At 38.9% G+C, this 26,782-nt stretch overlaps 2 protein-coding genes across 7 annotated transcripts in view; one reads left to right on the top strand and one right to left on the bottom strand.

The window, feature by feature from the left end:
• The window catches only part of AKT1 (AKT serine/threonine kinase 1), a 75,029-nt gene extending 69,076 nt beyond the window's left edge, over positions 1 to 5,953 (top strand). For all 5 annotated transcript variants that reach the window (XM_062577083.1, XM_062577079.1, XM_062577081.1 and 2 more), the window contains 2 exons: positions 3,542 to 3,644; positions 4,319 to 5,953. In XM_062577083.1, coding sequence (XP_062433067.1) covers positions 3,542 to 3,644; positions 4,319 to 4,398 — 183 coding nt within the window. In that variant the 3' untranslated portion in view covers positions 4,399 to 5,953. The remainder of the gene's footprint in view (positions 1 to 3,541; positions 3,645 to 4,318) is intronic.
• Positions 5,954 to 11,509: 5,556 nt separating this feature from the next.
• On the bottom strand, positions 11,510 to 26,572 carry SIVA1 (SIVA1 apoptosis inducing factor). 2 transcript variants are annotated; one of them, XM_062576710.1, is made up of 4 exons: positions 26,414 to 26,572; positions 26,021 to 26,227; positions 25,524 to 25,680; positions 11,510 to 12,655 (listed from the first exon to the last, which is right to left on the bottom strand). In XM_062576710.1, exons 1-4 carry the CDS (start codon positions 26,529 to 26,531, stop codon positions 12,643 to 12,645), a joined length of 495 nt encoding a protein of 164 aa, XP_062432694.1. In that variant the 5' UTR covers positions 26,532 to 26,572; the 3' UTR covers positions 11,510 to 12,642. The 2 variants fall into 2 exon arrangements, with proteins under 2 accessions (XP_062432694.1, XP_062432693.1); XM_062576709.1 differs by lacking the exon at positions 11,510 to 12,655 and adding an exon at positions 24,806 to 25,033.
• Positions 26,573 to 26,782: the final 210 nt, after the last annotated feature.

Here is a 26,782-nt window from a genome sequence, read left to right as displayed (position 1 = left end):
GCCATGAAGTGGGTAGACTCCATGCAATTTGCTTCTGCCCTATCCAGCATAACTGAAAGAGTATGTCTGAATTATTGCTGTAAACTTGAGGTTACTGTCTTTTTGACTCAGCTGGCAAACTAAATACATGGGGTTTTGCTAGTTTTCTGTAATTTAAGGTTAAAAGTTGATAATGGGGCTCAAATATCTTCAGTGCAGTTATTTGTCAACAAGTGTGATGGTAGTTCTCCTTTCCTGAATGGAGGCAAAATCAAACAAGCTGGGGCAGCTGATTTATCCATAAGACTGAGAAAGCCTTCATAAAATGTTCTTTAGTAGTGCTGTGAAGGTTTTCCTAAAGGATACATGCCATGCTGACTCAGACTGTTGTGGAAATTACTTAACACCTGGAGTTTGTTGTTATTTTTGAAAAAAATAGTGTGCCAGTCAAGACTTTCTGTCTTTAGCTTATCTAAGCAGATTGGATTCTGGTTTTGCTCCTATCCAGTTAGTAGGTTCATGTGAAATTGGATGTAAACCATTAACTATTGCAGAAATAGCCATGCTGTGCAAATGAAGAGATTTTGGAAAGCCTGTGAGTAATTGCTGTGATATGTTCTGGATGGTCCAGAGGGGATCTTGTAGCATTTACCTGAAATGCAGTCTCACAGAGAAAAGCTGAATTTTGTCAGTGGCCTAGCAGTGTTTATGTTCTAAGTTTGGTTACCCACCATCTCCAGATAATGATGAATAAGTTTATGAATATAGGCTTGGGGTAACCAAGAGCACTTACTTTGTAATTAAGCTTTTTGGAAATGTAGCTTTCCTTTGAAGTATAAGGAGTTTGGAATAACTGGGGTTGTCCCAAGAATTTAAAATCTTCATTAGAAGATCATGGAAAACTGGATCCAAAGTGAAGAAACATGCAATTTAATTTGCACTATTTTGTTCACCCATGCACCGTGCAAAATGCGCACAGTGAGATTTTAATCTCCCTTGGGGAGGGGATTGGTTTGGGGGTTTTTGTTTTTTTCCTCTTAGACCAACATAAGCTTGCAGGTCTCATGCTGATCTGCAGCAGTGGGAGACTACAGGTGGCATCTCTCTGCCAGCTGAACTACAGAGGTATTGCAGTGAGAGCTTTCCAATGAAACAACATATTTGCTGGGTAGAACTAGTGTTACAGCTTTCTGCTGCTTCCCCTCTGTTCCTAGTTTAATGTTCTGGATCTGACAAGAAAAAACTGTCTTGTGGGTGCATCTTACTCTATCTCAAATTGTTTTTAAAAGATTTTTAAACAGAAATCAAAAGATGCAGGCAGCACTTGCCTGTTATACACGTGTTCTGACTTGAGTGCTGTTCAGAGTCATTCTGATGTGCATAGTTCAGGCATCTGCTGCACTGCCCAAGTCCTAAATCACTGTGGTGCACACAGCCTGGTAAAGCAACTGGGAGCAGTACAAGTGCCAAAACCGCCATTAGCTTAAAGGGCAGGACAGAACATCATACTCTCATATGCATGCATATATTGTCAAAAAACAAAGCAAGGTTCACTTTAAGGAATAGACAGAAAACTGCTACAAGGATAAAGAGAATAGAGTTTAAAATGAGAGAGAGAGAGAGAGAGAGAGAGAGAATACCCTTCCTCAATGAAGTTTTTGTACATGACACTGATACAGCTAGATTGAACAGTGTTAACATCATGTGAAGCATTCCCTCTTTGATAGCTTTAAAAACGAATGTAAGGCCAAGTGGCTTATGCCTTTGGCCTTTTATAGGGCCAAACATATAGGGGGATATGTGTATACATGTATATGTGTATGTATTTGTGTGTATATATGGAAAAGAGATCCTTTTATTTTCATTTTTTAATTCAGAACATAAACTCACTTAGAGAGACCTGATCTGATCTCCATGGGCACATAGAATCATTAGTAATTTTAAAAAATGTTGATGAACAGATAAGACAGCATAGTTATAGAATAATAAGCACTAAAAAATTCTATACCTTTAATGTTTAAAAATAAATTTTTAAACATTAGACTATTTCTTTGTATTTGGAAATACCACCGTGTGTGTAGAATACCCTTCTTAAAATATTTTACATTGAAAATAAAGGAGCTTTATTGTATTCCTTTTTGTAAGGCAGGATAACACTCTTAAGTGTTCTCAAAACAGATCAGAAAGATGATCCTGGTGATAGGGAGCTTGAAGCTAGTGCTTTTCATATTAACCGATTGTCTTGTCAAGCAATTGATTCGTTAAATCTACATTGAGGGGAAAAAGAGGGGTGGAAGAGAGATGCTTCATATCTTCAAGATTTGCTATTTCCCAGGTAGCAGCTTCTCTTGGGGTAGTGTTTATTTCTGTACAAGTAAAGAGTGCAAGTCTCTGTCACTGCTTAATTCCATTTGGAACAATTTAGCATTTGCTTAGATCAATTTTTCCCCGCAGTTTCAGTTTGGAAGCTGTGTACTTCCTCAGTCACCCTCCGAAATCGCTGCCTAGCGTGGCTCTGTGCTATTAAAAGATGGCCATGTTTAACCCCAGTGGTGGGCGACTCGAAGCCCAGCATTGAAAGCTATTACATGTCCCCTGTGGGAGGGCTGAAAACAGTGTTTACGTTCTGTTTGCACTGTAGTGTGCAGTGGGGATGTGAGCAAGGTCTGCGTCCCAGCTACGCTGCCCTCCAAAATTGTACAGGTTCCAGCTCTGCGCATCTGTATACAACCCGCTCTGCTGCGCTGCTTCCCAGGCTTTCTCCTCCTCCAGCCCCAGTCAAGCAGCTCAGCTCCATCTGGAGCTCCCGTTGCCAGGGCTTGCCTCCACACACATGGATGATTTCTAGTCCTCCTGCCCAAGCGAGTTGTAAGATTAGGACCCAGATAGCGCAACTTGTGGTTTAACAAGAGGATGTTTTCTGCTGAACGTTGCCTGTTTCTCGTAAACACTCCCGGCTTCTTAAGTTCAGAGTTGGTATCTAACTGCTTTTTGAGGACCTAGAGTATAATGCTCAAGATTGCTACCTTGTCCTGGATTATCCCGCGCTGGTCAGTTTTGCTGCACAGTTGCATGCTCAGCTATACAAAGTGGCTCTGTAGTTTTAGGTTTCTTGTGAAGCTGCAACTTTCAGGATGATACTCAAGTCTAGCTGATTGACTTGGTATCACTAAGCATGTTACTTTTTCATCCTCTCCAAGCTTAAATCAGACAAGATGCAGTCTGTAGTTTGTATATAATGAAGTGGTGAAACAGCATGTTCTTATAAATGTTAAGAATTAATGGTATATAATCTATTACTTGAAGAAACATTAGGAGCCTAAGATTTTCTTTGTGCAAATAGCTTCTAGGGGAAAAGTTTTACATGTCCTACAAAAACAGCATATGCATATCTAAATAAATATACTGGATACTGTTCATTTTACATGAACCCCTTTTTAAAAAATTTGTTTTAGTAATACAGGAATTGCCATAGTAGCTTGTAAGACTACTTCAGATGCTACCTGTTTCAAAATGTGCTTTAAGAACCAGTAAATGGACAGTATTTTCTATTTTTTTATAGCTTGTACCTCCGTTTAAGCCACAAGTTACATCTGAAACAGACACAAGGTATTTTGATGAAGAATTTACAGCACAGATGATTACAATCACTCCTCCTGACCAAGGTAAAGCTTCCCAAATGTTTCCCACTATCTTCCTAGGCAACCAAAAATAATTTACTGTAATGCTGTCCAGTTTCTTTAGAATGTGTGAACAAAACATCGGTTTAAACTCGTGTGTTTTTCCATACATGTATTTGAACAAGAAATTGGTAAATTGATGTGAAACTTCTCACACATCTTTCCAACTTGGGAAATGAAAACACTGTTTTAGAAGGTATTGCGATTATTCATGTGATGTCTTCAAAATCTGCATATTCCCATTGGAAAATAATTCTGAGTTTTGCACATGTACATATGTACGCACCTTGTGTGTATATATACAAGCAGTCAACTGAGTGAGGTCTATATTCGGTCAAAAAATATTTTCATGGTAACTGAGCACGTTTGATACTCTGAAATGGTGACTACCAAAAATTCAGAACAGTGAATACAGCTCATAGTGATGTTAGGTGGACATCTGAACAACTATTTGCAGAAAATATACAAAAATCAGTATCTTCTTTGCCCATTTAATGGGGTGAGATATAAGACTTTTTTTTCTCTTATCAAGCTCTAGAAGAAAAAAAGCTACAGTGGATTTGTTTTCTGGAAAAAAAAACTAGAAGTGCATTATTTTACCGTTTGCTTTTTTAAAATGAAAAAGTACTAAGTGTTATCTAATGTTTCTCTGTTCTCAGATGACAGCATGGATTGTGTAGATAATGAGAGAAGACCTCATTTTCCTCAGTTCTCCTATTCAGCCAGTGGAACTGCTTAATGTTTTGCAATGTTTTCCCATTCAGAAACAAAACAGACTGCATTTTGGGGACCTTACTTCAATGGACACTAGAGAACTTTCTATATTATCTGAATTACAAACTGTGTTTGTATTACAATTTAGATGAATTTGTAGGAAGCCTCACAGATTCTGTATTTAAAACCAATTCTTTGATGCATTTTTGAGAAGGAAACAAATCCATTCGTAAAGTATTAAGTCAAGGCTTTTATGCTGAATGACCATAGGTTTTTAAGAATATACACCAAAACTGTTTACTTTAGAAATAATTAAGGTATTCAACATATCAGCAACTCTGACCAGAAAATTCCCTTATTTTATTTATTTCATACAGTTCATTACCTAAATATAGAATCTGCATTCTGAACAATTAGATTTATATAGGAAGATGTAAGACTTTAGTAGCTAGTGCAATAATATAAGCAACAAAGTGAACAAAACTCTGGAGGTTTAAGGTTCAAACTCATTTTGGACAGCAGTGAAGTGTCATTCTACTCCAGAAAACCAACTTATAGGAACAGCATTAATGGCCTCAGTGAGGTAAATCAAAAAGCAAAAGTTATTTTTGTTATAACATCTGCTGCAAGACATTACGTATCAAATTGAATTCAGTGGAATCTAGTCCATTGCTACATTGTACAGATGAGTATTCCATTCAAGACAGTGCATTTAATTACTCCATTTGCGTAGGGTTTGGGAATGCTTAATAGGATTGGCTTCTCAGAACATAGCAAACATTGATTTACCAATCTAATCTGAAATGCAACAGTAGAAAATCACCCACTTTCATCAGTGTATAAAAGTACCATACAGGTCTAAGTGAGAAATCATCTTAATTAGTGAGTCAGCCAGAGAAAAGTACATTTTGGCACTGAAGTAATGACTTGTTGCCGTTTTTTATGAAAAGATATATGAATATATATAAACACTTAATTTTTTTTTTTTTTTTTTTTTTTTTTTTTTTTTTTTTTTGCATCATGCCGGATCATTTCCTCATTCTTGAGTGTGCATTAAAGGTATCAGCTGACAGTTTGTGGTGCCTTCTCACTCTTGAAGATTCACTTTAGCAGTGTTTCCCATGTTTAGGAAAAAAGCTAGGTTGAAATTTCATATGTGTTTGAATAATAATGGTGTTCAAAAGTGAATTTTTTTTGTTTTCATTTTTAATCTTAGTGAAAATTTCCCCACACCCTATTTTTGTTGTATCATGTTTCTTTGTAATTTTCATAAAAGCAGTCTTATTCTCTCTTCTGCGAGTGAACTTATTCCAGTGTAGGTTGTGTTCTTTTAAATTGCCTTTTTTTTTTTTGTTTTTCATTCTCTTGACTGTATAAAAATGACGACATGTACTGCAGTTGGCTAACATTTAATTTTTTTATTTGAAAGGGAGTATATTATGAAACCCTCACTTCCCCTTTCCATCAAACTGCTGTTTGCACAGAGAGCCCATCACTTTTTAAACAACGTTGAACTCTAGTATTTTTACTTATGATATGAAAGTTTCCCTCAACATACTAAATAAAATTTGCTTTAACAAGTTAGGTTCTTATTTCTTGTGGTAGGAGCCTTCTGGATTTGTAGAGATGCAACAACTGCTCTCCGGTTTCTCAAGTCTCTGAAGTATACAGAGACTTGAGAAATGACTATGACTTATTCTTTTCTGTCCTTTATCAGTTGTTTCTTCTCTGTGCTGATTCAAAGATAATTTTGGAAAAAGTTTAAGTAATACACCCTGTGCCAGAAATGCATTATGTGCTGAGGTAAATGAGGACAGGCCTCATTTTGCTGTCTTCCTGATGCCAGGGAGATTGTGTTAATCTTCAGAGTTGTTTCTAGTCCAGTCACTTGGGTCAAGGTGCAATATATAATACTACATCTCATTTCTAGAGGCTAGTATTAATTGTTTCTAGGAGCTAGCTATGGGAGGCTGGATTGTCTCTTTAAGAAAAGAGTACAGGGGGGAAAAAAAAAGAAGAAAAACCCAAGAATTACAGTATGCTTCAAATTAAGGACAGAACTTGCAGTAAGATGTTAAATGTCTGAAATATTTCTGGTTCAAGAAGCAGACTATAATTCCTAGCAGAACTTACTGTGCATGTTATGGAAGGTGGAAGGAATGATCCATATTCTGTAGAGGATGCCAGATAGCCTGTTCCATTCTGCAAGTCTGATCTCATAACTCTCCTACTATTCCATTGCTTCTAAACCTGCATCTGAGCCAGCCACACTACTAAATCCAGAGAACTCTTCTGCCACTCTACAGGCTGTGATGAGTTCTGAGCTAATGTACTTCATGCGTCCAAATACAGGCAACACAAATGAGCAAAGGTTACTGCAGTCTCCCCCAAGGAAAATCTGGTCTCCCAAGTGCAGGAACAGATATGGATCAGATGGTTTTGGTGAGGCTGACTGTCTCAGAAGGGTATTTTTGGGGCCAATTGTTGCTATTGGATTTTGTTCTAACTCCCATATATAAGGTAGAACAACAGTAACAACAAAAGTACTGTCAGTATCTAATAAACTTAGTGCTGTTAGCAGCAGTGAAACTGGGAGGGCAACACCTGCAGTGTCTTACGGATGTTCTTCCCCATTTCACCTGGGATTATTCAGAATACCTTGCTTGTCATCTGATTGAATGATTATCCCCATTACAGCTGTCTACCTGGAAAGGTAAAGTATGTTCTTTAAATTCTGGTATAGCAGAGAAAATTAGTAGCAGCATATCCATCATTGTTAACATACTGTTGTCCTTCTCTGTCAAAGTCTGTGACTTGAGCATCTCCTTCACCTCAGATTACTTTCATACTTTACATTCAGAGACTGTTTACAGTTTGCAGATTCTTTTAGATCATATATTAAAAAATACTTCTCTAACTATCCTTGCAGCCAAAACTCCCTCGTTCTTCCCTCTGGCATTTATAAATGTCATCCTTGCTCTAACATTATCAGAGCGAAGATCACTTTATTAGCCCATGGATTTGACAACTTTATTCCTCTTTCTGCTTTTTTTTTTTCCAATATTAACTACTATTCCTCCGTTGGAGCAGGTTACTGGTCATCTTTTTCGTAGGCTGTTCTTGTGTTGCCTGTCACTTTTTGTACACTACTGCTGAAATGCCGTTATCAGTGTTCACTATACCATGTTTCTGCACGGCTGTTCTTTGTCTTCATGTTGGCCTTTATACTTGGGTGGAATGTCCCCCAAATGCCCATCAAACTATCGCCTTCCCTGAAACATGCTTAAACCTCCTTGCTCTGATGGCAGCTCAGGTATTGCTGCTGGTCAAACTGACCCATGCTGTCTCCTTGCTCTTCCCTGTTGCTGTTTGCCTTGACTTCAGTCCTTGCACCTGAAGTGTATGCTGAGCTTAGTGCACTGGAGTTTGGTTTGTGGTGAAGATGATGTATCCTAAGTAAAGGGATTTGCTACAGTAAAGCAAATGCCAAAACAGCTCTCTGCAGACCACTGGTAGTACATACACATTACAGCCCAGGATCTCAGTAAAACACAAGTTGAAGGTGGCGGGAGGTGGAGGGGGGGAGAGCATGGAAACAGCTTTGCAACCGTGAATAAGTACACTCAGTTCTCTGTCTAGCATTGACTGCAGTCAGAAGAAGACAAGGTCAGCTGAACATCTCTAGAAACAGAGAAACACTGCTGCTTCTGCTGTTTGGGGTTAAGAGACTTTGGCAGAAGCCAGGTGATTATGCAAAAATTCCATTTAATACCTTCTGACAAACTAAAGCATCCACTACAATCCCATTAGGATATGTCAGGTTGCTCTCCCTTCAAACTGAGAGAAGATCACTGTGGTGTATAACATTCAAAACTCTGTACAAGGTATGACCTCTCAACCCCACAGTAAAACAAACTGCTATTTCTTCATTTTTCTTTCTGCATCATCATCTTTCCAGAAGGTAAACTCCACATGCTCCCCAGCTGCTTCAACATTCTCATCCAGGCCTAACCCATCTTTTCTGCTATTTGAATTTAATCCTATTTTTTTTCCACTTAAACTAATTACCATACTTATTAGACATTTAAGGTAAAATCTTTTTTTTCCTTCTTTTTAAGAGTTTGGTGATCTTTGCTTTAATGTTGATTTTCTTTTGTGACGATTAGAATGTTTACATACATTTAAACGATCAGTACAGGAGTACTGTATACTTAATACACAGAAAACACTCTGTGCTTTGCAGAGAGCATAAGTCAAATTTTCGTCTCCAGTAGCAGGATTTAGGATGCTGGTCCAAAACTAGAGGTCACAATCTATAGTGGAGACGGAAAAGTAAAATAGAGTGAGTTGTAGAAGAAAAGCTTAAAAATGTAAACGGCTGTGAGAGCTGCATGGAGTTTCTATCTGAGAGGTTTGAGAATGGAAGTTAGAACAATTTGATTTGCTTCAGTGTATCTAAAAGACCCTTGTAGAGGTAAAAACGCCTTTGAAGAAATGAGCCTATGTTAAAGGGATCTTGTTTCTTCAGTTATATACTGCAAATGAATGTGTTTGTCTTCCACTTTTAGCTCAATTTTCTTAATAATAGGGAGGTTAATTGGCACTAGAAGTGAGACTAAAAGAACACACAGTGCCTATAGCAAATGAGCGCTTATTATCCCAAATGCAGCTGAGTGTACAGACACTTCTTAGCTCTGTCTAATGGAACATATGTTGCATTCTAATCAGGTGATGACTAGTTGCTCTGTCTGAAGTCATTTTAAACAAAACCATTTTACTTCAGCATCCCCTTCCTGTGTGCTTGCTTTTTTTTTTTTTTGTTTGCTTGTTACGCTCCTAGTTTTGAGTGTGGTGGGTTTTCTCTTGAGCACCAGATTAAGGACTTTGTATGTGAAAACACCAGTTACTTCTGCAGTTCTTCAGAGTGCATAGAGTCCAGTTACCGGCTTTTCCTTCGCTGAAACGTTGCTTCATGTGGTCTTCTGCCTCTTCTTGCTCGCTACCTTTTTCCCTAGACCTGGCCTTTGTGAACTACTTCTGTGCTAAATGTAATTCCACTATGTTAAGATCCTATTTTTGTGATGTTTTCACATTGTTTCTTTCTACCTTCTATCACGTTGCAATGCTTGCTTGTGTTTGAGTTTGTCTAAAGAAGATTATGAGTTCATATGCTGTGGTCGCTCCGCTTTCAGAATGTGGAGGGTCTTCACAATTGTGCGGGCTGTTTAAATAATCCGTATTTTCATGCCACAGAAGATGCTATAATTATTTTGAATACAAGAATACAAATTCTTTACAGAAACAAAACCTACAATCACTACCCCAAATGTTATGATCTTTAGTTATTTGTAAGCTCTTTATATCATCTCTATTTCCTTTCATTGTTACTTATTTTCTTATAGTACTAATGCTGTCAGACAGACAACACAGTTGTGCAGTACCAAGAAAACTCACGTAACAAAAGCTAGTGATTGTGCTCTTCAATACTGTATTTGGGAATTCATTGAAATTTGATTGAAATGAACAAATACCTTCTTAAACTTTATATTGTTCTGGAAAAAGCTAAAATGGTAATTATTGTTCTGGGTTCAGCTTATTGATGTACAGCAATTTAAACAAATCGGTCTTGTTTTAGAAATCAATTTGGGCAAAAAAATGAAATACAAGAAATCCCATTTAAACATTTAAAAAAAAAAAAAAAAACTTTTTGACTGTAAGGGTGATTGAACACTGGAATGGGATGCCAACAGAGGTTGTGGTGTCTCTGTCCTTGGAGATACTCACTCAAAACCTGTCTGGACAAATGTCCTGAGCTCTCATTTACTCTGCTTTGAGCAGGGAGGTTAGCCTAGATGATCCCAAGGGCCCTTCAAACTTTGTCATTTGCTGATTCTGTGATTCTATTAAATGGTTTAGGCCCTGATTTTGAGAGAATACGCTTTAGTGAGGGAGGTTCTTGATAAATTTTTCTCTCTCTGGTGTGTGCTCAAGACTGATAAGACCAGTACAGTGCTTTGGAGAATATTTTATGAGGTTGATGTGAAAATGTAATTGATTGAAAGCATCAAATGATGAATGTAAATCAGCGCCATCCTTGCTTTGATAGCTTCCAGTAGTACAAATACCACATTTTTCTCATTTGGTTGTATATCATTGGCCCTGGTCATCTCCATTCACTATGTATTTTTTAAAGCAAAACACGTATCTTTGTTCAATTCCTACACACTTAATTGTAGTGTAGTTGGAGTTCTTTCTGGTAAGTAATTTTCTCAGTGATGGTAACAGTACATTGCATTCCAGGATATTGCTGCTTACTGAACTGGATGCTGTTGGAGCATACCTCTAAAGCAGGACCGCTGATAGTTGCCTACGTTGTTTGAGATAGATAGAAGCAGGCCGGCTGGGTAGGCTAGAGCCGATTCTGCCATGACTGCGAGAGAAAAGCCTAAGTAATATTTACTCTTTCAAGGAAAGGATTATGCCTGCTTTGCGTTGGGATTTGCAGCCTAAAACGATGCTTTGGCTGTTTCTGAAAGGAGGCATTAACAGCCTCACCACTAGTCACGTTCGTCTCTGCTTGGTTTTGGTGGTTGCAGCTTTTCCTCTCCACAGCATGTTAGGCCCAAAATAGATTCTTTTAATGTTCTTTTCACCTATCTGATATGGTCACTCAGAAATTGTTTCTAGTGCAGGCTGTAGCTGCCAGCTCCCTTAAGGTAGCTTGCATCTGGCATTTTACAGCTGTACCCCATGGATTTGCATATGCTTCTAGTTTTCTGACTGCAGCTGAAAAATGCCAGTTTGACTTAGGGCTCTTGACATGATTGAATCCAGCAGCTCTCTACATTTTAGCAGTGCCTCAGTCATGTGCCCCAGAATGTCTAAAGGAGGGTCCTTGGTATGGAGGCTCCTTAGTTTGAAACCTGTTTTTTAGCTTTTATTCAATGAAGTGCAAATCGGACTTTGAAGAAGATTTGCAATATCTTTTCCCACGCTCAGGCCTGGTATGTGGGATGATAAAAAGATTGGGGAAATTTTTTTTGAATAATAGCTAATGAGCTTTTCAAATGTATTCAATAAATCATTGTGATGATTTTTAAAGACTTTGTGGATATGCAAAAAGATCAAAACATAACACCTTTTATGAACTTTAATAATAAAAATGCAGAGAGTGATACTGTTCTGAAGACAGAAGGATGCAGACTATAGCAGACTTTCCATATATTTTCAACTGTCACAATTATTCCTCATTCTGAAATTACTGGCTGAAAGGAGAAGCTAAATAAGCAACCAGGAATTTGATGACAATCCAACAACAAGTACAAGATGGAATTGAATGAGAATGGAGTGGAATGAGGAAGGTCACTTTTTGCAAATGGAGACTGAAAAGTTGCAGAGGAGGGAAAGTGTAAGAAAATAAAGCAGTACAAAACGTGCTTATTTACAGAGGTGAGGTTGTCATAAATTTAATGTGCAACTAAGATAAAGCAATCAAACTTAGCATCTCCCTTTGCTTGCAACTCTAAAAAACTGAAATCATGTTACCTTTCTGAAGTATTATTTTTCTGTGCTAATTTGCTCCATTATGAAGAAACTGAAGAGCAAAGGTGTCTGCTTGTTATTTAAAATATTCCTTAGATTTGCCTTGGTTTTGCTTGCTCTTGGAGACAGATCATTGGGTGATGAAGGTGATGTATTCTATTCCTATTCCTAGGCTGACCAGTGGTTTTCTGGATTACTTTGAGAGTTGTCACGTCTGTGCTGTGTATTTCTCAGTGGCAGAATAAGTGTCCTAACACTACAGTAGAGTGCTGAGATTGACTGATGAAATTAATATGAAAGGGTGAAGTAGTGTTGTCTGTGATTCTCTATGCAAAACATAGCAACTGTCTTTTATATGATCAATGCTAGAAACTCAGTTTTTGTTAGCACTCCTGATATAAAAAACAGACACATTGCAAGAATGTAAAAGACAGCAAGAGATCTTTTTCAGGTGCAGGGAGAGGGAAATAACAACCCTAGATCCAAATACATTTATCTATTTTTCTACTAGGTTTAGCTCAAATTTACATAGAACCAAAGTGCATGCAAGAGTGTGTATGTATGTGGAATATGATACTGGTAAAGAGTCTGGTGGAGGCCCATAGCAGTCAAGAGGTGCTAGAGAGGAAGGCTGTATGTAACAGCGCAAAGAAGCTTCCAACTCCTCATCTGGAAAAATCCCCCACAGGATCACAAGGAATGGTAATGCCATCTGTCTTCTGCAGAGTCAGTCTTCTCTCCTGGGAGCAGGAAAAAAAAGAATTGGCACATTGAGGTGGGCTTTTACTTCCCTGCGGCACTGGGATTGGATGTAGATTGCTGTGTTACCTGTAGAGAACAGGCTTCTCTGTTGTGCACCCCAATTTGCCTACTGACCTTTAGTCAAGTTTTGTCTGAACTTCTGTTCTCTTTATTTTGTCCTTTGAGTCTCTTTCTCCTTATGATACCTCTTTTCTTTCCCTGTCCCTTTCCAGCAAATATGAAGTAATTAATGGATTTCTTTATTTCCCTGTATTCTCTCATTCTAATTTGTGCCTTCTTAGTCTGTTTGAAATCATTTTCTGGAGTGCCCTCTAGAGGGTGCATTACAACCTTGCTGGATTACGTGACTCAAAGAATTATGTTCTCCTGAGCAGTGTGCTGATGCTAGATGCTCCTTAGCTTCTTGTGGAAACAGGAGAGGTCCAGTATCATAGAATCATAGAATCAGTAAGGTTGGAAGGGACCTCTGGAGATCATCTAGTCCAACCTCCCTGCTCAGCAGGGTCACCTAGAACATGTTAGACAGGCTTGCATCCAGGCAGGCTTTGAAGATCTCCAGAGAAGGAGACTCCACAACCTCTCTGGGCAACCTGTGCCAGGGTTCTGTCACTCTCACAGGGAAGAAATTCCCCCTCACGTTCAGGCAGAACTTCCTGTGCTTCAATTTCTGCCCCTTGCCTCTTGTCCTGTCACCATCTAGGCTCACTTTCAAATGTCTAAGGATACTACAACACCCTTTTTAATTTGGCCTCTCAGACAAGCGCAGATTTAATGGGAGGAAGGTGGCACCCTAGCTAAAGTCTGTAGTGTAATCCTCCTTTCTCCCATTAATATTATTTGATATGGCACATGGGCTTCTGTGTCCTAGGAGAAAGTCCTGACTATGGCCTAAGAGTTATCTGAGGCTCACCAATCCTAAGGGCTGCATCTTGACAGACGCATTTAGGAATGAAATACTGACCTAACCAAAGCAAAGAGCATGACTCCACCTGTGTTTTTAATGATTTTCTGTTCTTATTTATATCTAAAATAACAATCCTGCTGTGTAAGCACAACTGGAAATCACTGGAGGAGGAAACGAAAAATAACTGTCCAATACCGTTCATCATTCCATCCTATCTCTTTAGTAAAGTTAAAACAGAGAAATTTAGTTTTTAGTGCACTGACCATTTTTCTTTTCTTTCTTTTCTTTTTTTATTTGGTATCTCTTTCTGTTTCAGGACATCCCTAAATTTGTGTGCTTAGTCTTCCAGGTGGTAAGTGTAAGAAATCGAGGAAAGGCAAAACAGACCAGTTCTCTGCCCTTTATCTAGTTTATCTTTCTAATGTGGTACAAACTCTATAGTTTAACTTATCCAGAATTCTCTATAAAAATGCAGTTAGAGCCCTGAAAGGAGATGACCAAAAATTGCTGATGGAAGATATTTACATATTTATATGTACCCAAATATCTATGTGGGTACCTACAGACTCTTTAAAACTCAAATTCTTTAAAACCTAAGAAATGGACACCAAATCTTCTTCAGCTATTAAATGCATTGTATCAGTCTGCAGACTCTACAGCTTGAGCTACAGTTAATCCACTTTTCCAGTGGCATGAAAAGTTTGCAGTTTTACTCCAAAAACAATGGTTAAATTCTTGGAACATAAGACAATCATGTCATTTCCTACTCCACTTCTGTTGAACCACAAAGGCTCTCCATCTTTGGCATCCATCCCTCATTATCCCCTAGGTACCCACTGATCTAATTTTCCAAGAGGAACTAGGGGGGAAGTCCTGCCAGGCAGCTTCATGGAAATCACCCAAGAAGCTTCAACACCCAATTCCTGGATGATACGGTTGGATCCTGTAGTTACCCTGCTTGGCTCCAGCTAGTCTGCAAACACAGCTTCAAAATAAAAATCAAGACAACGCAACCTCCCTATTGTGTCTTCCCCTCCCTTCCCTTATTTAGGCAGCTAAATGTTGAAATATAAACATATGGACTCCATAAATTCTTCTGTGAATGGCCTTGTGTTTAATATTCAGCCAAACCAATGGTTATCATCAGACAAATGACAACACTAGATCATAACACAAGTTGTATGCAAGATCGATCAGATCCTCATCTGCATAGCTCCATTTGCTCAATGACACTGGGCTGATTTACACTAGCTGACAAGTCAGTCCTCTCAGCTAACCGCTACAAAACCAACACGGAATCCACACGATCCTCTTGCGACTCTTAAAGAAGTACTATTATATCTTGCTAAACTGAATAGAATGAGGTTTTAGTAACATTTGCAAGAAGAGCAGTAAATGATAGCAAATTTCTCAAACAGAGCATAATCAAGAATGTATCCGCAGCTAAGCAAACCAGACTAAAACAACTGAAACAAAATACTGGTGGAGACAGGTTTAAATATAGACTGACTCAAGAGCATGTGAAGAGAAGTTCTGCTGCTTGGGCAAATTGTCTCAGTAATATGAAATACCATAGGGAATATGTCAGAATAGCTTGCTATAATACATAAACAAACTCCCCCTGACCTACCAAAGGTTTTAGTAATTAATAAGTCCTTATCTTTTGGATCTTTCCAAAGCTTTCTGAGAAATAATGAAATTTTGGAGTACATTATGTTAAAATAAGTATCAAAATAATGATCTTCAATTTATGTCACACCATCCAAAGACCTCAGTTCATAGCACTTTTGCTTGTGTGCCATATGTCAAAAACCATTCTTACCGAGTGCTGCAGGGTACTATAACTTAAGTGATTCATGCATGCAGCTGTTGGAACTGCTTGCTGGGTGGTGAAAAAGATTCTGGTGCCAAGTGCTGATCTAAGAAAACTCAGATCTTCAGACGTCTTGGCTCTGAGTAGTTACGGAACAACAGATGGTAGCACAAGTTAAGCAAACTGAGAAAATATTCTGAGTGGAGAAGCAAAGTTGAAAGTCCTGAAAGAACTGAATCTCTCCAGAAAATATAGAGAACAAATGTGGAGTTTTGAACTAGTTTCCGCCTGCAAGTGATGTAGGCCACTAACAACATAAAAACAGTCTTATTTCTGACAGTAACTGTGTCTGAAGAACTCCTGAAAGTTTTCATTTAATTTGGACAGAGGAGATATTACCTAAGAAATTTAAGTTACAGAAATTTCAAATGAAGCTCAAAAACCTCAACTTTTGCACATTTAGCTGTATTGCTCTGTAAAACACAGCCAAAGACGATCCCTGGCCTTGAGGAAAAGATGAAAGAACCACAGACTGCATTATTTTGCAGATTTCAAGCACTAAAAACGAAGAGACAGCATCATGAGCTTGGACCGTTTCTTCAGAGTAAGGGATGGCTTTTCAGTAACTAATGGAATATTTGTTAATGTTAAGGCAGACAGAAGTGCACAAGCTATGGTTGTACCCAGATCAGTAGTATCAGCACAGAAGGAAGAGAAAGTCAGGAAAAGACAGATGAAGAAGAACGTGTGGTTATAGTAATAATTCTATCCCTCAGTAAGCGAACACATGCAAATGCGTGGAGTAAATAGAGTGGGAGAATTGTCACAGTGTGGAGAGTCCCTCTAACACGGTTTCAGTAACTTTTAGTTCTTGATCTCACAAGACAATGCACTCACTCAGAAGGCTATGAACAGAAGTCAGGACGCATTTAAAAGATTTTCAGGAGTTACAGAAGCTCATATTGAAGAGTAGTGATAGTTGAACTCACACACAAATGAATCAGTTTTCTGTAGAATTTCTTTACACTAAGTGATTGCCGAATAAGAAAGGTGTTATATTCATATGAAAACCTGAACCATCTAAATACACTGGTGTCTTAAACCAGCTAGGTAAGTAATGATACATGTAACTACTCCCCCAAAATTTCTCTCATTCCCAGAGAAAGGAAGACATTAGAATAACCTTGATTTAAACTGCTCAAGAAAAAAAAAAAAAAAAAAAAAAAAAAAAAAAAAAAAGGAACGAAGGAAATAATTGAGCAAATTGACTTTCTTCTTTTAAGAAGTTTTTGAGACGACCATGAAAATTAATGCTGTTCAACCAAAATCATCACAGTTCCAGGTTTCTTAGCTTGTTTTCACTTGGTTTGAAAATATTTTTAAATCTAATTTGTGGCAGTAAATAACCTTGGTATTATGGAAAGAGAAATCAGAACAATCAGATTACTCATTTAGTGAGATATTATTATTCAGTACAAGAAAGCATGGGAGAATCAAACTCGTAAAATGAAACTCACTGAGCCTGAGATACATAAAAGTACGTTAATGTTTGTATGCAAGCTACTTGATTGAAAATGTAATTACTTTTTTAAGCTCTTGGATCTATATCTTGCAAAGTGCTACACTCTACAGCACAACCCAGCTAAACACTTAAGGATATGCTTAAGTTTCATCCTATGATTAGTTCTATTGGAGTAAACATGACTCAAGATTGGACATTCTCAAATCACATATCCATTTACCAGTTCCTTATTTCTGGCAGTGGTCAGTAGTCAACAGTAAGGAGAACAGTAGAAGAACAGAGCAGGCCAAAAGTGCTGATGATTTTTAAGAGGATAAGCTTAAAGTTTCTAAGTTTTCAAAAATACCACAGGGAATACATGAAAACTCAGCTTTATACCTCAAGGAAAATCATAAAATATTTCAAGTTGAAAATATCTTAAGGTTATTAGGTCCAACCCCCTGCTCAAGGCAAAGCTCAAGACATTTTCCACGGGATTTGGATTAGTTCCAAGGATGGACTCTCAAGTACTCCTGCAGGTAGCCTCTTCCAGTTTTTAAACCCTCTTATAATAAAGAATATTTTCCTTATATCTAATAGGGCCTCCTCTGCATTAACTTGCACCTGTTGCCCCCCCCCATCCTTTCACTGTAAATCTCTGAAAAGAGTCTGGTTTCTATCTCCTTTTAACACTCCTGATTAGGTGATGGAAGACCAAAATTCTATCTCCCTTCAGCCTTGCCTTCTCCAGGCTGATCAAACACAGTTCTCTCAGCCTCTCCTTTTACATCCCTTTCCCCAGATTCACATCGATGCTTTTTTGTCCCGGGGAGCCCCGAACTGGATACAGTCCTTCAGACACAGTATCATGAGTGAAAGATAGAAACAATCACTTCCCTGGATCTCCTGCTTATGCTCTTGCAAAAGCCCAATGTGGCTAATCTTTGTTATAGCAAAGACACATGGCTGAGTCACATGCACCTTGTCCAGTGGAATGACCAGGCCCTTTCCTGCAAAGCTTTCTAATCAGCCTGTGCTCTCTGAGGGAGTTACTCTGTCCCAGATGCAGGAATTCACATTACCTTTACCAAAGTTCAGGAGGCTCCTGCCAGGCCACTTCTCAAGCTTGTTGAGGTTTCAGTTGCCACTCTTCAAGTATCAACCACTGCCTCCAATCTGCCACATCACAAAACTTGCTAAGGTCCCTTCTGTCCCATCATCTCAACTATTAGTGAACACATTAGAATCAGGTCCAGTAACAATCCCCAAGGAAGGTCAGTAACCAGCTGCCAGTTGGATTTTCACTGCCAGTCAAAGCTCTTTGAACCTGGCAGTCCAGTGAATTTTCTACCTACCTTGTAGCTTATCTGTCCAAACTACACCTCACCAATATAGGTTCTACAAGAATACTTGTGGGGTTGAGGGGGGAGAACGAGTTGAAAGCCTTGCTGAATCAAGGTAAATGATTATATTGTATCTGCTGCTCACCTCATCACAGAAGGCCATCAGGTTGGTCAGGCATGATTGGCTCTTGATAAATCCACACTGGCTGTTCCCAAACACACCGTTGCACTGCACATAGCTTTTGTGAAGATTTGCTCTATAACCTTCCTGCAGACTGAAGTTAAGCTGACCAATTTGTAATTGCTCAGACTGTTGTCTTTGAAGACCTTTACCAAATCATCAGGAACTTTTCCCCCAGTTGCCACAACTTTTCAAAGATGATATCAGCCTAGTAGTGATATTAACCTGCTTCCTTAGCACCTTAGGTACTTTTGAAAATCCTCCCCTTGAATTCTAATATGGGTATAACTCCTATCACATAAAAGTTGCTTCTCAAAGATGTGAAATATGCTAATTTAATGCAACAAGTTGTGGAGTGCAATTACAATACATTTTCTAAAAGGAAAGAACAATGTAACCTATGTATTGCATGGCATATAAATATGGTCATTTATGTTACTGATACCTTAGGTCAAATTAATGTTTCTTTAAAATTTACTTTAACGTTACACATGATTTACATCTTACTCTTTTCTTTGCAAGCAGTAAAAAGGTCCATTTTGAATTTCAGGCTATGTTTTATAAAGACTACAAAGTTTTTTGGATAAATAATTCTACTGATACACTTTTTAAGTACAAAAACATTGGTTTTGGCCCTACACACTAAGTTTCCTTTTCTCCTTTTTTAAACAAACTGAAAATATCAGCTCAATTACAATAGTATCAATCAGGCCATATGACTTAAAAATAATCTAAGAACATATGTGAGAATCTATGCAAAACTAACATAGTGATGCCACCTTGTGGATATAACATGGAACTAAATGTAGGTATTTGCAATTATGTACATGGATTCCTTCTAAAAACTTGAAGAGGTAAAATACAACCATTCATCCTAATTCTCCAATCAGATTAAAACAGACTGCTATACAGGGAACCTCTGGCATTTTTCGCTACTCCAAAATAAATTTAAAAGCATGTACACAGAGAACAGATCAGGATATGCCTGACATCTACATTGATCTTTGTATTGTTGTGCAGGTTTGTCAAGTGGACATCTGGCCCACTACCTGCATCTCTATTTGTCAAAAAAAAACAAGAAATAGGAAAATACTAATTGCTTACAAAAATAAAAAAACAGCAGTACCAGTGTGAACGGAGCTTCTAATTTTAACTATTACATTTGAACAAAACTATGTAAGACAATAGAGTTAAATGTATAAATCCTAAATTTTAAAGCAAATCTTGAAATCACAAAATCTTTAAGTATACTACTTATCTCTTAGAGATCACTGAGTTTAATGGAAATCACAACCATGAGAACTAAAAACCTGTGTTTAAGAATGTTAGCTATAAATATTTGATCTCAGGAGCTGAGGCTCTTAGGAAAAAAAACATAATGATGTCTTCTAGTACAATAATTTAAATTACAATGGTAGCAGTTCAAATTATAAATTAATCATAAGTACTACAACATCTGAGCATCTTTGGAAATAAAATATTTATGCAAAATGAAAAGTGATAGAAAAGTTACGTATGTAACTAAGTGCTAGTTATTAAATTATTATATTAGATTAATTTTCTTCCAGTTATCATCCACAAGCAACGCTGATCTTATAATTATATAGCTTCTATTTATTTTCTAAAGAAACACTAATATTTTCTGAAGTCTCTTGGCTACTTTTAATATGATAACCACTTTCCTTTAGTATAAAAAATAACACAGTGTTAAAAGCTTTGCTATCTTCCTCTGTAAATGTCAGTAATTAAAAACCCTCAAGACACTGAAAAAGCATAAGGAAACCAAACATCAGGAAACACTTCACCCTCTCCCTCCAGTCTTATCTGTTCTCACACACAAAAAAAAGAAGCCTATAGGAGAAAGGATGATCTCTTGGAAGAGTCTCCCACCAACCCACTCATTTTGTATGTCTCACAGGACATATTTCACATCTACAAACAAGTAATACCCAAAGCTGTGCCAAAAAGTTATACTGTCTTTGCACTGCTGTAGCAGTTTTGTTCTACCTATTGGTAGAGTGGTATTGGAAGACTTGAGAGGGTCCCCCCCCCATTTTTACAATAGGTTGGGATCTAAACGTAGTCTGACAATCTATAGAAAACCACAGTAAAGAACAGAGGACAGGCTTGATGTACACAAAATAATCTATAGAGACATACTGCCATTCTCTGTATTATCTGCAGTTCCCTAAACACTGAAGACCTCATGCCTAGGTACTCCACACTACGGGAATTTTGCTGAATGCAAATTTTGCTCAATGCTGAAAAAGCAACAACATCTGTCTTGATGAAGCAATATTATAACCAAACATAATTTACAGTGGAGCAACATACATACAATAAGCTTGTACATATACAGTCTAGGTGGGAGTTTGATATCAATTAAGTTTTGCTGGGATTCAATTTTTATCCTCAGTTTGATCTTGTCAAAACAAAAAATAGTCATGCTACTACTAGCATAGTTTTGTGTGGTGAGAGAAGTATGTATTATTTGCATAGTGCTAGCATTTACTATTGTCTTACCAATTCACTTACAGGCTAGTTGCTAAGTTTCAAAAGACCCAGAGCTGAGAATCTGAGGATAAAGATACTGTTTCCATTTCTACTTTCAAGTTGCATACTGTTGGAAGAGAATCAGAGCATCTAAAACTTTTCTAGATTTCTGCCATTTTTTTAATATCTCATGGCACAGACCAAGCAGTCTTATCCATGTTGATAGAAAAAAAAAAGGGGGGGGGGGATCATCCTTCACTTACAACTAAATAACTTCATTTTTATGTCCTGATCTGAAATAACTAGATGCAGCTAGATTTTATCATCTGCCCAGAAAGAAAAGAAGGTCATAAATTGGTTTCAGTCTCCTTCATATTTTGACCCTGACTCCCAGCCAAAGGAGGGAAAGCAGCTTCTCACAGTTAGGTGTTGGCTGTTTTTAATAAGAGAGGTGCTAATCACACAAGGGCACTGGTCAGAACTGCAAGTCCTGATACAAGATTTTTTTTTTTTTTAAGAGTGTCTGGACCAGCTGTACAAATCATCCTTTTTCTTGGAAAGTAGGTAGTCTGTTGATCTTCTATGACTAATACAGAATTGCTTCCTGTTTGCTGAGGACTAGCTTTATTTGCACACCCACCGAATTTGACCCACCCATCATGATTACAACACTGCTACGAGTGATGTATGTCACAGACACATGCTGTTAAAGAAAATTTCTCAAATTTATGTAACCTTTTCAGTGAAGTTCTTCATAGTACTTGGTGGTTTTGTTCTAACGCAGATTGTAGATACGAGAGATTAGTGAAGCAATTTACCACCTTAGATAGCTCTTAAGAGAGAAATCTGGAATCTCTGAAGCTGTGCATTTCTAATACACACTGATATATTAGGCTTTGAGGAACTTGTTTTATCTTGATCAGATCAGCTTGCTTTCTTTTTAAAGAAAAACTGTGCTCTTTAAGATTTACTTCACCAGCAATTTCACTAGGCCTGAGAAGATGTTTGCTATCCATCTGCAAAATCATTACTACAGAATATCTTCATTCATCAATATGCTAGCTCCTCAGAGCTTCCCTCTGAAGTCCATCCAAACTTTGGTTTTCTGACACCCTGCACTAAAGGAGAAGAATACATATTAATTAACAATAGAACAAAGCACAACAAATAATTCCTACTTATTTATTAGGACAACTTCTCTAGCTCCAATATGCAGTCCTAATAGTACACAGTGTACAGCTCTATGACCAGTCACAATGGACAGGGCCTTTTGACTAGGAGACAACAAAACAAAGAGCTTTGGACCTCTCACTTAGGGAGTCCTCCCTTTTACAGGCTTTTCAGTAGACAGTTTTAAAAGGTTCAAAAACAGTCCCATTTCCTACCTCCCACTGTTCATCTAAGAACAACAAAACTAGATCAGGAGCTTTCCCCAATAATGGGACTGAAACATAAGCACATGAAAAAAAAATGTTTTCAGATCTTCTGAATCCAGAGGAACAAAAAAATTGTAAACGTTAAAAAAAAAAAAACACTTATTTGTGATGCACCATCCCAACGCAGAAGTTTTCTGCACTATTCTGTGATTTTCCTGATCTACCCACCATAGTCTCTAACCATTTCCCTCCTGATTCCCCCTCATTTTTTGCTTCTAACTCTTTATTCTGAAAAAGGTGTCTGCCCTAATGAGCAAGCCTATTTCAAAGGGGCTGTCAAGAGGGTAACAAATACAAAATTTAAGCCAAGAAATTCGTATCACTGTTACGGAGCACAACTTTCTATGAAATACAGTATTGTCCAAATGAGCCAAAACCATATCTACCAACTACTTTGAAACACAAATTATGTGTAAACAACCTGCCTCATCTCTCCAGGAGCCTGGAAGGAAAACAGTACTTTCAGTTTTGCACCCTCAGGGGAGAATGAGGAAGAGCAGATACATATTTAAAGATTTCAGTTTGCAAAATACAACTAACTGAAAGACATGTAGCTTTACTGCTCGGAGCTTCCAATGAAACAGAAACAAACTTTAAAAATTGTTCCTAAAAGTAACATTTAAACACAGCCACCTAAGGATGTTTGCTATTCAAAGAGCTCAGGTTTATTTTAAGCTGCTTAGCATAGATACAATGTTCTTACCTGCCCTACAAAAGCTTCTAACTGGGTTGTACCATCATCCTGTCTTAATCTATTGCAGTTTTGAAAAAATAGCCAATACTTTGAAATTACTGTGCACACTCAATTTTTACTGCTAGCTCACCTGATTTACCTACTCAAAATTTCTCATGTAGACTTTTTGTTTGCTTGCTTTGGGGGTGAGGCTAAGATACATTTTACAACTGCTCAAAACCAAAGTCTGTCAGCTACTGCAGTAAGTAATATCCCCTTCTAACAAGCTACAGAGTATGCAAAACAGGGGAAACAAAACCAGAGCATGTCAGATAGGCTATGACTACATACAAATGGTTGACTCAGTAGTAAAGCAACCCACCTAGGATACCCCAAAGGGCGCACACACTTTTACAGCATCTCTAGTTTGTTATGCAACCAGGCCTGAAACTGTGTTACCCAGGATTTAACTGTGCCTGAAACATCCAAAGCCAAGCACTCTGCAAGTGTTGTTATTCAGCAATTGATAACATCCCACCCTTTATTAAAGCGTTACCATTCTGTTCAGTCGGTTGCAATATCTGTTCTGAAATTCTGAAAATAGGCAGTATGCTTGCAGTAGCTTGTTAAATAGAAAGGATGAAGATGCATTCCTATAACTGAGGAATAAGTCTCTCAACTGAGCTAGCATTACAAGAGCCATTCCTCTAAAGAGGTAATTTCTGCAAATTTAGTAAGTGAAGGGTAAAAATAAATTATTTTATACAAAATATAATAGTTTTAGTTGAGAAGACCAAGAAGTATGACCAGCAAAGTTTGCTTCGGGAATTCAGAGCAAATGACTTAGGAAATGGAGCTTTAGCTGTTACTGTCATTAGCACCTTACCCTCCCCCTCCCATCCCATCTTTTTACTACAGTTTAAAGTCAGCTATTTGAGTCATTTTCTTCAGGTAAAAAGCACTAAAAAAAACAAAACCAAACCCAACAGCAAAATACCCACCCACCCACATTAAAATAGCAAACGAAAACTACCTTGAGGGGCTTTCCAGTAGCACATAAATGATAGTCCCATTTCTATTCGTATAGTACAAAAAATGGGAAGCAAATTGGTCCCTGCAATAAGATCTGGAGAAATATCGAGGACTGAGCTGGCTTGTGGAGATGTATTTTTGATCAAAAGCGCTAAGCATTTTTCAGACTACTTCATGAGCTATTTTTGCAAGTGTACGCAGGAAAATACGAAGTTACACATATATGCTGCTTTTTAATAAAGAGACCTTGCAAGGAAGGTTCAGCAAAATTCATCTTTAACAAGTAACTGTTGAATAAAGTTTTTTCGCTCAAAGGCTGATGCATCAGTGTTCTTTCTACATCAAAGTTATGGAAAGAACATTCAAAACATTCAAGTTGTCAGTAAACAGAAGATGTATGTGAAAGTTTACAAAAATTAAAGTAGAATTCAGCCAATTCTCTTTTGGAAAAAAAAAAAAAAAAAAAAAAAAAAAAAAAAAAAACTTTAGGCTTGGTCAACTGTCCCAATTAGGTCATGAACAAAAGGCTGCATGTCCAGAAAATACCTACATTTACATGAAAGTGCAACAGGATCTCCTTGTTTCTATTCTAACCCCAAAAAAAGAATGTCTTCACATGAGCAACAAGTGGAGAGGCACTGAAGAAATGTTTTTGGCTGATAATTCTTCTGTTATAGAATTCAGAACAAGAGGGACCGCCCTTCAAACAGACATATCACATACCAGAAAATTGAATCAAAATAATCTACAAATCCTCAAAATATAAAAGTTTATTTAGCTACAATATTAAAAAGTACATATAAAGATATAAAACTCAGAAATTCCATAATTAATTCACATACTAAAAGTATTGACCAGCCACAAAGAGGAGACTTCATGAAATTTATGGACATCTTAGCCATGAGGATTATTTCATCAAGTTTCAGACTTGAAATATTGAACAACCATTGCAGATAACTTGTTCACCAACATCACTATAACTAGGGAAAAAACAAAAACAAAAAGAGGTCAATAAGAGTGTCTAGTGCTTCTGGATCATAAAAAGAATGTCCTCTTTTTCTACTATCAACTGTAACCGTGGGACTCCCACATAACACTGACAATATTCTTTTATATTACGGAGCTATAAACAATGATGGCAAAAAAATCTTCAGAATTACTTCATAAGAGTATATTCATTCATCATCAACCAGCATATTATATTGCTGGTAGGAAAGCAAGAGGATTTTCTTTTCTTCCTAGAATATTTAAATGAGAAACTGAACTAGATGTATGGATTGATTAGATTATTTCACAGATATTTTATTTTCCATGTTTCAGACAGCTTTACTACAGCTAATCCGATATGAGAAGTATCTAAATCCGTTAGGTGGATGAGCTAGATATCTGTTGGATCTTCATACACTAAAGCCAACTTTCAGGGCACACACAGTTTTTAAAAAAAGCTTGAAAAGTTTGTTAGGCACTTACTCAATAACGGAGCACAAAGAACAAGTAACTGCGTTACAGGAGCTGCAGAGCCTGCTGCAGTTCTGGCATACAAACTGGTCACACTGCGTACATGCTTCCTTGACATCAGCCGTTCTTACGCACGAGGAACAGGCTTTGGAAACTCCCACTGGTAGAACTGCTTGGAAGAGATGCAATTAAAAGTAGAAGCTTAAAGCTCTATGAGACCCCTAAGAGCATGCCACCTCCCCTCAATGCTACTGTGGGCAGCATTTTGAAGAATACAATTGCAGACTTACAGCTTTGTTTTTTCCTCTCTAATAAAGGGAGTGGTATCACATAGATCACATACACACCATGGCAGCAATAGTTTCTAAACATTTAAAAACCTCTTAAAAAAAAAAAAAAAAAGATCACCCTACAGAGGAAACCACGTCCCCTCTCCCTGGGCCTGCAGGCCTTGCTCACCCAACGGCACGGGGCAGCACACACCTCCTGCGCACGGAGGGGCCACTCACCCTTTTCCATGGCCGCTGAGCGCCTCAGCAGTTTCCCGTCGTGGCCGATGAGCAGCTGCCCGCTCCAGCGGCGCCCCGAGCGGGTGTCCTGGGCCTCCCCGCCCGGCTCCGGCGAGCGGCTGACAGCGCAGGTGCCCGGGCCGCCGGCGGGCCAGGCGCCCTCCATGTACGCCTGGGCGCCCCTGAAGAGCAGCCGCCTGGTCCTCTCTGCCGGCGGGAGAGGAGAGGCAGGTTACACAGCGCCGCCGGGACGCGGGCCGGGGCCGTGGGAGGCGGCGCGCGGGGCGGCGGTTGGAGCGGCCGTTAGGGACGGTTGGGGCAGCTCTGAGGGCACAGGCCGGGCCCAGCGGGCCGCGGCGCTTCCCGCCCGCCCCGCTCCCTCCGCCCCCTCACCGAAGACCTCCCGCCGGTACTCCTCGCCCCGCACCCCGCGGCTCAGCTCGCGCAGCCCCACGCGGGTCTTCAGCTGGAGCGGGGCCGCGTCCCCGAAGGGGCAGGAGCGCTTCGGCATCGCGGGCCCGGGAGGGAGGAAGGGAGGGAGGGAGGGAGGAACGGCCGCGCCGCCGCCGTCCCCGCCCGCCCCCTCCGTCGGGGAGCGCGACGCGAGACCCACGCAACGGCAACAGCACCAACCAACCACAGCCGTCGACACCCGCCTTTCCCCGTGCGTCACGGAGCTCCTGGCCAATGGCGGGGCGGGGGCGGGGCGGGGCAGGGGGAGCGGGAAGAGGAAGCGCGAGAGGCGGGGCGGGGCGGGGCCGC

This window comes from Rhea pennata, chromosome 5 (assembly GCF_028389875.1).
Source record: "Rhea pennata isolate bPtePen1 chromosome 5, bPtePen1.pri, whole genome shotgun sequence".
Lineage (NCBI taxonomy): Eukaryota > Metazoa > Chordata > Aves > Rheiformes > Rheidae > Rhea > Rhea pennata.
The sequence above is the reverse complement of the archived record's forward strand: the minus strand, read 5'-3'. Positions and strand labels throughout refer to the sequence as shown.